At 34.4% G+C, this 12,957-nt stretch overlaps 1 protein-coding gene across 3 annotated transcripts in view; it reads right to left on the bottom strand.

Moving 5' to 3' along the window:
* LOC114031915 (structural maintenance of chromosomes flexible hinge domain-containing protein 1-like) overlaps nucleotides 1-12,957 on the bottom strand; it is a 182,174-nt gene that overhangs the window by 133,710 nt on the left and 35,507 nt on the right. For all 3 annotated transcript variants that reach the window (XM_027847122.1, XM_027847123.1, XM_027847124.1), the window contains exons 6-10: nucleotides 10,628-10,742; nucleotides 10,408-10,527; nucleotides 6,061-6,227; nucleotides 3,205-3,298; nucleotides 997-1,207 (exon numbers count right to left, since the gene is read on the bottom strand). In XM_027847122.1, the coding sequence (XP_027702923.1) occupies nucleotides 997-1,207; nucleotides 3,205-3,298; nucleotides 6,061-6,227; nucleotides 10,408-10,527; nucleotides 10,628-10,742 (707 nt within the window). The remainder of the gene's footprint in view (nucleotides 1-996; nucleotides 1,208-3,204; nucleotides 3,299-6,060; nucleotides 6,228-10,407; nucleotides 10,528-10,627; nucleotides 10,743-12,957) is intronic.

Below are 12,957 nucleotides of genomic sequence, written 5' to 3'. Positions count from 1 at the left end.
CAGGAATTTTCACACTGAAATGGTGGTGGTATGTATCTGTAATCTCATTTCCTAACTAGGTGGGAAAAAAACAACTATAATTAATGGAGATGTTAGTCCTAATCTTGATTTAAAAAAAAAAAAAAACAAGTTTAAACAAGCTCAGATTATTCAAGTAATAATCATGAATTATGTATAGTTACATATGCTACAGAATATCTTATTATGCTGTAATAATTTATCCATCCACAGAATACAACTACCTATCTGCTCTAAATGAGACCAGGCATGATACAGATGAAACAATACTTCACCCCTCCACAGATAACATATTCAACATCCAAAATGTCTGGAGAATCTGGCTACAAACAAGTAAGAAACCAGAAAGAAAAAAACGATCTACCAAATGAGATGTCAAAGTTTATACAATGAAGCATAACGAACCTAATGTTTTAGATCTCCTGTGCAGGCCTTCAAATGAAAACAATTTTTTTCTAAATTTAGACACAATCCAAACAGAGTTATTTCATTTCCCAGTCCACAAAAGACTGGAAGGAACAAATTATAAAATAAGCACTTTGCTAAATTACAAACTATAGCCTTACAGTTAAGGTAACAGAAAAATCAAAAAATAATGTTTAAAAGATACAGGAGTCAGGAGGACCTAAGTTCAAATCCAGCCTCAGACACTTGACACTTACTAGCTGTGTGACACTAGGCAAGTCACTTACCCCCAATTGCCTCACCCCCCCCCCAAAAAAGCAAAAAACAAAACCAAACCAAAAATGCAAGAGTTCAGAAAAACATAGTTCTTTGTGCCCATTTTGTTATTGGGTACAAGCGTGTACAAACACAGAAACACACAAACACACACACACACACACACACACACACACACACACACACACACACTACGCATAGACATCCAACTAATAACCTCTCCAACTCTTCATTTTAAAACCCAAACACTTTTCTTGAACCACAACTTTGTAGAAATAGGATACAGGACCAACGTACTTGATGGAAAACAGGGATCATCAGGATAAGTCTCTTTATCATATAAGAAAGGATGATAACGAATGATTCCTTCAACCACACCTTCTCCTTCTACGTGGGACTTGAACTCAAAACTATCTGATGCCGTATTTATATATAAAGTCTGCATGTCATCTTTGATCTCTCTAAGGTTGATAATCTTAGGTACTTTCCCTTTTTCAAACATAGAAATCTAGAACAAAAATTAACAAAAATAAACAATCAAATAAGTGTTAAATACAACTTAAATGTGAAAACTCATTGCTTGTACCCAACCATCACTCAATACGGTATGGCACAATTAAGAATGTTAAGTGAATATTTAATCATCTAGCTCAAAAAAGAAATTAAAGTTTAGAAAAGGAAATTATATGCAATAGTGGAGGAAGCAAATTACAAGTGAACACAAATAACAGTTACATTTAATAGAAGGTAGTTCTACTAGTGATGAAAAGCAGTGATGACAATCATCATGATACTAGCAATTCACATTTATACAGTATTTGTAGCTTAAAAAGACTTTTTATATACATGATCATATTTTATCCTTAAAAAAATCCTATAATACAAAGTCCAAGTACTACTTTACAAATCAAGAAACTGAAGTTGAGAGTATTTGAATAACTTGCATGAGGTCAAATAGCTAATATAGCACATCCTGGAATTAACTCCAGGTTCTTTAATTCCAAGTGAAGGGTTCTCTCCACAATGTTGTCTCCTTCAATGGAGGCAAAAAATGTTGAGCGCTCTGAAGCTTCTACTTCACCAGTAGTATTTGTTTGAAGAAAAGGAAAACATCAGTTAACCAAGTGCAGCTGGTCAGCATCCACAGCAGAATCATGGAATCATCTCAGAAGTGGTAAGAACAATCTGGCCAAGATACCTCACAAGTGGTCATCCAAGCTTTGCTTGAAGACTTCCAGGGAGAACCAACCCACTACATTCTAAGGAAGTCTTAAAACCTTATGGTCAGAAGAAGTAGAATACACAAAGAATGAAAGCACAGGAAGAAAAGTTACTAAATGTTTGTTAAATGGTTAACAGGAAGACTAAGATAAGTAGTAACAGTGAGAGAGCACCTAATGAAGCTCAGACCATTTAGATTCTCAGGTATGAAAAAACTGGTAGATACATGACCAAGCCATTGTCAACGATGGGGAGATGGGAATGAAGTCTGGAAACTATAGCTGGTGAGCTTGATTCGTATTCCTAACAAAACGTGAAAAAGCACTTCAAGAGTGATGGTTAGGGAATATCTAGAAAAGAAAAATAAGATCACAAAAATCCAGACTGCGTATCATCATCAAAAAAAGGTCAGGCCAAAAACCTCGTTTTCTTTCTTTATAAGGTTAGGTTACTAGTCTATTATATCCAAGAAACGTTGAAGATAAGGGTGTTTCTAGATTTTACAAAAGCATTTGATAAACCTGTTGTGTTATATTTAGGGAGAAGATGGAGAGAGGCAAATTAGCAAATAATCCAGGTAAATGGGTTTAAAACACATTGAATGGCAGTTAGTAATTGAGAGTAGTTATTAATGTTTCAAAATCAACTTCAAGGGTGGTCTCTTGTAGAAGTATCCAAAGAATCTGCACTTGGCCATTTGCCATTTAATATTGTGATAAATGAGAAAGATATAAATAGCATGTCTATTAAACTATGTGGATAGTTTAAGAGTGTTAGAAGTTCTACTGACTCCAGTGGATAAACTATTAGCTGTCACTTAGAAGAATGATTAGACTTATTCTGCTTAGTCTGAGTAAAAAGAACTGGAGTGAAAGCTGCAAAAAGGAAAATCTAGGCTTGATGGAAGGAAAAATTTCCTAATAAACAGAGCTACACACAAGTAGAATGAGTTGCCTTGGAGGTCAGGAGGGCCTCCCTTGAAAGTTTTCAAATTTTCAAGCAAAAGCTGAATAGCCCCTTATTCTGTATGTTGTAGAGGGGATTCTTGGACTAGATAACCACTGATGTCTCTTTCAACTCTGAAATTCTGTGATTCTATGCAGTTCCTTGCAACATTTAAGATTCTGAGAATGATACCCTCCTACTACCTTAGTTCACCAAACTACTTGGGTAAAAGAAAAAAAAGGGAAAAAGAATTTCCCATGTGTTTTTGTTATCTAGTCATCATAATCTAGGAAAAGAGACCTTATAAACTGAAATATTTGGAATGTGTTTACATCTTACTTCCATATCAATGTTGTTGAATGGTCCAACTTCTTTTGTTGCAGCATTTGTTTCATTTCCTTTTGGTCCATGAATATAGTAATGATAAATATGTCTAGAATTGAGAACAACAACTTTATATTGAGTTATATGTAATTATTACTTCATTTAACAATTTTCTATAAAAAAGCAGTCATTATGAGTTTTATCTCAGCTTTGTATGAACTACAATTATCAGTCTTCAAACTTTGGGACAAACATCTATTTACCTAAATGTAGTATTCTAAAAACAAATAAAACTGAAGTATTTAAGTGTGCCTCACTAAGTCCTGACATTTTAGAACCTCTTCCTACAATTATTTTCATGTTCAAAATACAAAATTTAAATCTTAGTGAATCAATACAGGGTAGGTGTGCCTGGATTTTTAGCTGCTTTTCCAGGAAAATCTCACAATTACTAGTTCTCCATATTTTGAATAAAGAGACTACTAATTAAATCTGGAACCCCAGCTATTTTTTAAAATGCAACTGAATAAAAAGGCAGTAATGTGGAATCACCTATAACCAAATCTACTTCTTCTTTAACTCTTCATTAATGGTATAATATAACAATGAGTGCTACTCATTAACTTAACCCCCATGAAGAACTAAATTATATTTTTAATGGAATAAAGAATGCACATTTGGAAGGTAATTATTTTAAGCAGGGAGCAGACACTAGTTCTTTGTAAATCAGAGGACAAAAATAGTCTCTTGTTGTTCAAATCACAAGTAGGCCTATGTGAACTTTTTCACAGGGGTCAAGGTTAAGGGCAAAGGATCTGATGATGTTGTTGGTATCATGCTCCTCAACTGTTATGCAACTTAAAGAGTCTCAAGGTCACCTGAGTCCCTAACATACCAGGGTCATGACATCAGTATGTGTCAGGGTTCAGACATGGAAATTCATGGCCTATCGTACACACTAAAAGACCCAACTTAACTTTTGAAACTGCAACCTTTATATTTCATATACAAAGTCTTAATGAATGATCTGCAATTTTATCAAAATGGGGGCATGGCAATTCCTATGACCCCTCTCATAGGTGGATGAGTCCTGGGGATTACCTGAAATACTGAGGGTCATATAGGTAGTGTCAAAAGACGTATTTAAACCCAGACTTGCTAACTCCAAGTCCATCAATATTACCAAACCATCATGCCCCTCACTAAAATCCTTAGGGGTATGAAAACAACTATGTGCTAATTTAATGTTTTGGTTTGTAGGCAATATAAACTTTTTAAAAGATGAAAACTGTTCATTCAGTATTCTTCCAATGAACTTTAAACAAGAAAAAATTACTTAAGCATATAAAAACAAAAAGTACCCATAAAAATAATGGAAATTCAACAATAGATCTTTATGTGTTGAATGTGGTAAATAAACCTCAGTATTATAAATTAATCTGTTTAGGTATACAACAGAAATCCTCTATGCATAAATACATACTTTAGGAAACTATTATAAAAATGATACATTACTACTTGGGTTATTAAAAAAAAATTCAATGGTCATCATTAAAGACAACTTATATAGCAAAGTATACCAAAGAAAGCTATTCACTACTTATTAAATATATTTCTTTCCAATGGGATACTGTAGATTAAGGTATAATTGAAAGAAACTATGGTTCTGGTACAATAGCTGTACAAAATCTCTAGGTCCCTTCCACCTCTAAAACTTTATAATTGAGTATAACTAAGTATTACTTCTGCTAAATCAGTAATACTCTGTTATTTTAAAAGGCTTGATAAATTTTTATGTATGACATATCTTGAGGCAAAAATTTTTTTTCCAAAAGAATAAATCTGAAATTCCCATAATGAAAATGATTTGGTTGAGAGGATATAACTTTATAACCAACTTTTCAAGAATATGTCTATTCCAAAAGATATACCTAATAAAACAATTAGAATAAGGCCATTACCTTCCAGGCACTCATCAGATTCTATTCTAATCAAATAAGTTCATACAAAGATTATTAAATTTACACATTCCCCCTTCCCAGGCTTTTCTTGACTTACTCTAGACTTAAAAACCATTGCCCTCCCCTTACTGGTGGCTTATCCTAAAACTTCCCTTAGCACCCAAAGTAAGTCTCCTCACCCTATAACTGCCTACCTTTCCAGAAGCCCACTCACCATGCAAGGTCCACTCCACTTCTCCCATTAGAGAGTTTCTCCTAGGGTTTCATTTTGCAAAAGGGTAGGTCTGCCTTTAGCGTCCTCTAGGCCCCATTCCTGGTACTGTCCCTACCCCACTTTACACTTCCCTTTGGTAAGCTGTCTTAACACCCCTCCTATTAGAGTATGTAAGCTCCGTGAGGGCAAGGACTTTTCTTTCTTTTTCTCTGTTTATATGGATCCCTGGTATTTAGTACAGTACTAGGCATCCATTAAGAACGTATTAAATGCTAGTTTCCTTCCCATACCTTAGTATTTGAGGGCTCCATTATTTCATTAATATAAATATACCCTTTAACAATGAGGATTGAAACCTATGACATAAATGTATTGCCACATTGGCTCTTCCACCAAAAAAAATTAATAACCTGATTGCCAACCACACTGTGATGAACTCTCTCTAAACTTACCCAGGTTGGTGCACAATTGTTTGATTGCCCATACCCAGTCTAGAGCCATGGAGGACTTTACAAAATTTCTGCTCTGCCTCTGAAATCCAATGACTCCCTCCAAATTATAAGAAGATACTCAAATAGGTTATTTAATGACTGAATTTTAAAAAAGGATTTAAAGCCATTTATTCTTACAAAAAAAATTCTCAAAATTTTAACCCCACACAATATATTTCCAAATAAAATACTAAAATTGACTTACGCTAATTGTCTCGTCCAAAGATGAAAATAATTTTTCAAGTACTGTATGTGTTCTGGTTGCACTCCTGTAATAACCACTGCAGTAAAGCTATCTTTTTCTCTCTCCTCAAGAATAAGACTGTGTAGAAACCTTTCATCATCATTTGTGATGTGAGCAGAGTCTGAGGGCTAAAAAAGTGAATATAATCATCACACTGTGTTATGCTATTAAAAATAAGATTGAAATTATATGAACAAAAGTATAGCTAATCAAAATTTATGGCTGTAAGGAAACTTAATCTGGGCCTATGTAGAAACCTGCACTGGGAAACTAAGCTAAGATGTTAAGCTAATTTCAGTCCATTATCCAATGGTTCAACACAAGAAACTAATATGATTTTATCAGTGAAAATGACATTTTAAAAGTACTACCAACTGCTTTCCTGCTAAACACCAAGAACCATGGGACCTTTCTATTTGAAACCTCCCATATATGTCTGTCTCGTGTTCCTTGAGAATAAGGACTTTCTTTTCTACTTATATCCTTAGTATTCAAAGTGATTTGCATATATTAAGCTTAATAAATACTTCATTTATTACTATCACTAGATGAGCAAGAAGCCCCATCTAGAGACTGGTAGGGTAACACAATCACAGAACAACTTGCTAATAACTTGAGTTACTGGGGTATCAACATGAGAATAATTAAACAGTGAATCAATACTAGCAGGCATATAGAGAAAAGGGAGGGGGTAAATTTTACCCAGAAAGTTAGAGTTCCTTCTATAGGTTCCCCAATCCTTAAGCTTAGGGTGGGGCTAATCCCCAGGTCATTATGACAAAGCTAAAAGGTAGAAGGCAGACCTAACACACGTAGCTTGGCCAAAAGTAACTTTGTACAACCCAAACCATTCTGGCAAGGGATCTCTAACACTCCACTTTTTTTTAAATAAAGTATCTTAATAAAGTGGGGGGAAAAAAGCATCATGCATTTTCAAAAACCCATGTTCCAGATATAAAAATCTGTCAATATATTTATATATTGGGGCAGCTAGGTGGTGCAGTGGATAGAGCACCAGCCCTGGATTCAGGAGGACCTGAGTTCAAATCAGGCCTCAGACCCAAACCACTTACCAGCTGTGAGACCCTGGGCAAGTCATAAACCCTACTGCCTAGCCAAAAACAACAACAAGAACAAAAAACAAAAACAAAAAAAAAAACCCCAATATATTTATATGTTACACAGAGACTACAATAAACACATAGAACAGATCTGTCTATATGCTTTATTTGCAGTTACAAAACACAACTTTGAGATCATTTAAATCTCTATAAAATGAGGGTGGTCTAGATATATTACTTAAAATAGAACAAAACATAAAACAACCTAAAGGAAAAATTGAGAGGTATGAGAAAGGTTCTAATAATAAGTCCACCACTCTTTGACAAAAACTGCTGGGAAAACTGGAAAAGAATATGGCAGAAACTAGGCATAGACCAAAATCTCACACCATATACCAAAATAAAGTCCAAATGGGTTCATGATTTAGATAAACAGGGTGATACTGTAAGCAAACTGGAAAAGCAAGCAATCGTTTACCTATCAGATTTATGGAGAACAGAAAAATTCATGACCAAACAGGAGATAGAGAACATTATGAAATGCAAAAGGGATAATTTTGATTACATTAAATTGAAAAGTTTTTGCACAAACTAAGCCAATACAACCAAAATTAGGAGAGAAGCAGAAAACTGGGAAAGAATTTTTACAACCAGTGTCTCTGATAAGGGCCTCATTTCTAAAATATATAGAGAACTAATTCTAACTTATAAGAATACAAGTCATTCCCCAATTGATAAATGGTCAAAGGATATGAACAGGGAGTTCTCAGATGAAGAAATTAAAGCCATCTATAGTCATATGAAAAAAATGCTCTAAATCACTATTGATTAGAGAAATGCGAATCAAAACAACTGAAAGCAATAAAAAAAACTCAAATCAAAACAATAGGTACCACATCACAGCTATCATATTGGCCAACATGACAAAACAGGAAAACAATAAATGTTGGAGAAGATGTGGGAAAATTGGAACACTAATGCATTGCTGGTGGAATTGTGAAACGATCCAACCATTTTGTAGAGCAATTTGGAACTACACCCAAAATGTGCATACCCTTTGACCCAGGGCTGTATCCGAAAGAGATCATACAAATGGGAAAAGGACCCATGTGTACAAAAATACTTTCCTTCTTTGGTGGCAAAGAACTGGAAATTGAGGAGATGCCCATCAACTGAGGAATGGCTGAACAAGTTGTGGTAGAAGAATGTAATGGAATACTATTGTGCTACAAGAAATGATGAGCAGGCAGACTTCAGAAAAACGTGGAAAGACTTGTATGGTCTATGTTGAGCGAGGTTAGCAGAACTAGGAGAACATTGTACACAGTAACAGCCATGATGTGTGATGATTAATGTTGATAGACTAAGCCCTTCTCAGCAATGCAAGGATCTAAGACATCTCCAAAGGTCTCATGATGGAAAATGCTATCCACATCCAAAGAAAGAACTATGGAGTTTGAATGCAGATCGAAGCATACTATTTGCTAATTTTTTCCCTTTTGTTTTGTTTTTTCTTTCTGGTGGTTCCTCCAACTGGTTCTAATTCTTCCTTATAACATCACTAATGTGAAAATATGTTTAATAGGAATGTATATGGATAGCCTATATCAGATTGTGTGCCATCTTGGGGAGTGGGGGGGAAGAGGGAAGGGAAGAAAAATTTAAAACTCAAAAGCTTATGGAAGTGACTGTTGATAAATCAAAGCAAATTTAAAAAAAAGAAAGAAAAAATTTAGGAATTCAATTGGAAATTCAATCAGGAAAAGTAATCTACATGGGAACTTCTAGAAGAGTTTCTATTGTAAAGTTTATAATTTTTAGTAAGAGATAACTGGAAACAATTTCTTCTGAATTTTCAACATCTTTGCTAAATTATAGTTTAGAAGAGATGTTTTAAAGCAGTGGCATCAAACTCAAATAGAAAAGGTGGCCACTAAACCATAAATAAGGATCACCGGGGACCACATATTGACTTTGAAAACCACAAATTATCTTAATTTTATTGTATTTTTATTTATTTTGTTAAATATTTTCCAATTACATTTTAATCTGGTTCAGGAATATTGTAAACCACAAGTTTGATATCTTTATTTTTAGAGGATGCTAAGTTAGCTACTACTGAAAAGACCATGCATGCCAACATATAGGGACTAGTTTTTATAATTGCAGTGCAAACACTTCAACTAATACAACTTCCTCAAAAGATCTTTAAGAGATCCTTAAAAGATATCAGAACAAACCAAATATTCATCTATTACTTAATACATATATCATTAATCTCCATAACATTCTTGAACGAGATGCAGTTTATGTTTATATTGCAAAATCAAAGAAAACTAATTATTGCTAAGCTCAAAGTCAGTTTTTAAAAAGGATGTGATATGGTGAAATAACATTAAGAATACTGAAAAGACTGGTGTTCTGAATACTGGCTTCATCACTTAGCTACAGTGTTATTTACAAGAGTGGTTTTACCACAAAACCTGGTAAACATATAGCATTGTCATGAGTATCAGGTGAAAATGTATACATAAAAAGTATTTTGTAAATGATAAAGCATCATTCAAATGTAAATTATAAATATAGCAGAAATGGTAAAAGAATTCAAAACATCCAACTTCCAAAAAAAACTATCCTAGCCTTACAAATAAAATAAGCTTCTCACAAGCACGTACAAAATCTTATGTCCTCTCCCCAATTTCATTTCTTAGAAATGATGATAACAGAAAGGAAGAATGGAGAAAAGATGGGACAATGATGAGACAAAGTAGTAGTAACTCTGGGAATCTGTTCAGAGTATCTAACTTCTGTGTTTCAATCCTCTTTGGACCCCTTCTCCACCCCTACATACCAACACAATCCCTCACAAGTCTATAAACATTTTAAAAAAATCAAGTGATGATCCAACATCTCATTATCATTTGCCACTCTGCCACTAGAATGCTGCCTTAAAATAATAACATAATACAATGTGAATAATTTAAAAAGTAATTAATTTCGAAATTCTAAATCAGTTGGATCAATAAGTCTACAGAGTACCATTTTCTAAAAGATCTTTAAAAGAAAGCACAGAAATCACCAATTTCATCATTCTGTGACTTAAAGGACAATGAATATACCAGTATAATTAAGGAACTCATTATTTAAAATGCTAATAAGTGACAATCTTGGTACCTTAAGGTAGAAATTAAATTCGTAAGAAAAAGGCTCAGGAGAAAGAATACATTTCATTCAAAACAGACTGTACCTTCCGGTTTCTAATATATCCACTATATATTGCTTCTTTATTTTTCTCCTTCTTTTCAAAATCCTCTTTAGAGAGTACAAGTTCATGAACATCTTGAGAATCTGAAGGTTTGCTAATCATCTGTTGAGAATTAAAAAAAATTTATAAATACCTTTTAAAAAAAATTTAGAGTTAAAACATTAAAAATTTGATGTGGGTCTTTAACAATCTTTTTACTTACTCTGGCTGATTGTCCAACAAAGAAAACAGCTTGCTTGCCCCCAACACCAAAATATGAAATATCACTATTTAAACTACGAGGCACTGGTAATGGACGTACATATCCGGAATGATCACTAAAATAAAAGATTAGGTTAGTACACTGTGTATAAGCAATACATTTATTGCTAAGGTATGAATTACTATATTTTATACCTAATATTCCTCAAGCTGAAAAAAAGTTCTGTCTGAAGACAGAACTATGAGTCCAGGCATCATCTAGTTCAACACCTCACTGCCTTACCCTCTGACTACTTCTCCACTGTTTTTATACCATTACAAATGAAATGCCATCTGTCCAACTGATTTTCTTTTTACTATTCAGGGGGAAATCTACAACCTCTCTTGGTGAAAGAAGTATTATTGCCATGCATATTTTGTAAAATCAAGTACTCTTCTGTTTGCTTAACCTCTATTTAGAGGAGGAAAGAGCAAAGCAACATTTCTTTGTATATAAAAAAATTAAGCTTCAATTATCCCCTTTCTGGGCATACAGAATACAGATGAAAACTATGAAATATTAAATATTCTTGAACCATATCTCTGGTAAAAAAAGATAAAAAACTACAAAGAATTGTTTCAGTGGCAACACCAAGCTTGTTACTGGCAAAGGAAGCAGCTATCACTTGCAAAAACAGTCAACAAATACCATTTCATTTATCCTCAATGATGTTACTTTACTACCAAGTTTGGGACACCGGGACAATAAATGTCAAAAGTAAAAAGAAAATGGAGAGAAGAAAACAAAGGGATCCAAAACTGAGAAAACACAAGAAAATTAAATGTGGTCCAGGCTGATTCGGAACCACATTTCCTCAAGAGAGTGGGGAGGGATATGAAGAGCGTGGGGAAGGAGGGAGGGTTGGAAATAGGGTGAGAGAAGCGAGATATCAAAGCACTCCAATTTTTTATTTACTACCAACTTGCCTCAATGTTCCTCTTGCAAGAGGTAGATGGCCTCAGACACTTGCTAGTGTGTGATCCCTGTGTAAGTCACTTAATCTGTGTCTCAGTTTCCTCAACCATAAAATGGGACCAATAACAGCACCTACTTCCTAAGTCTTTTGTGAGAATCAAATGTGATAATGTATGTAAGGCACTTCAGGAATGCCTGTTTCCTAACTTCCTTCCTTGATCTACAAGATCTTGCTATCTCACACCAATCTCCACATACTTCATCACCCAAATAAAGATGAAAAGATTGTCATTGTTTTTTTGGCTAGGCAATGGGGTTGAGTGACGTGCCCACAGTCACACAGCTAGTGTCAAGTTCCTGAGGTCAGATTTGAACTCAAGTCCTCCTGACTGCAGGACGGGTACTCTATCTACTTCGCCACCTAGTTGCCCCAAGATGAAAAGATTCTTGAGAGTGAAGTCTTTTTATCTGGACTAGTTCTATATTAGGTGGCTAAAATTTTGAGATGGCATTTTAATCGTGGCAATTCTATTATGATTTAAAATAGGAAAAATAGACAAGAAGGATATCAAAATCAGACATTTAGTTAAAACATACTCCTGAAAAATATTAAAACATCAGAACTCTTCAACATTATTTCTACTTGGACCAGTTCAAATTTTTCAGTTGGAAAAAACATCAGCATCCATTCTAGTTCAATCCATTCCTAAAAAAGAATCCATGCTACACAACAAACCCAATAAATGGCCATCCAGTGTCTACTGGAAGACCTCCAATGCACTCCACTACCTCCTGAGGTAACTCATTCAACTTTTGAGGGGTAGGATTATGATTATTAGGAAGTGACAATGATTAAAAAGATAGAAAGCATCAATAAAACACTTTTAAAGACAAAAAATAATAAAATGGTTAAAGATTCACATAGGATGATAAAACCTGGAGTTTTGATTATTAGCTCCAGTGGAGGAAATTCTAACAAGTTAAACGACAGATCTGCTAAATTACGAGTATTCAATTCCATTCAATTCAAATTCAAAGTATTCAATTCAATTCTAACATTTATTTTCTGCCTACTATATGTTGCTAGGTAAGTACTATCATTTTTTCCATATTTTGAGGGATCTGCGAACTCATTAGCACGAGTACTCCTAACCCATCTATGTCTCTTCATCCTAGGTGACTCTTGTCTATATTCTCCAAAGAATCCTCCAAAATGCTCCCTTTGATATGCTTGGGTCCTTCTACTTGTTCTTCTAACTTTGCACTGAAACCAGTGGAGCAAGGGAGTTGCCCACAGGTCATTCCTCATTTCTGTCATATGACTAGCCCCTACCTTATTTTCTGGTCATAAATTCCTCTGGTGACATCCTTTCTGA

Source organism: Vombatus ursinus, unplaced genomic scaffold (genome assembly GCF_900497805.2).
Source record: "Vombatus ursinus unplaced genomic scaffold, bare-nosed wombat genome assembly UNPS02015255.1, whole genome shotgun sequence".
In the NCBI taxonomy this organism is placed as follows: domain Eukaryota; kingdom Metazoa; phylum Chordata; class Mammalia; order Diprotodontia; family Vombatidae; genus Vombatus; species Vombatus ursinus.
The sequence above is the reverse complement of the archived record's forward strand: the minus strand, read 5'-3'. Positions and strand labels throughout refer to the sequence as shown.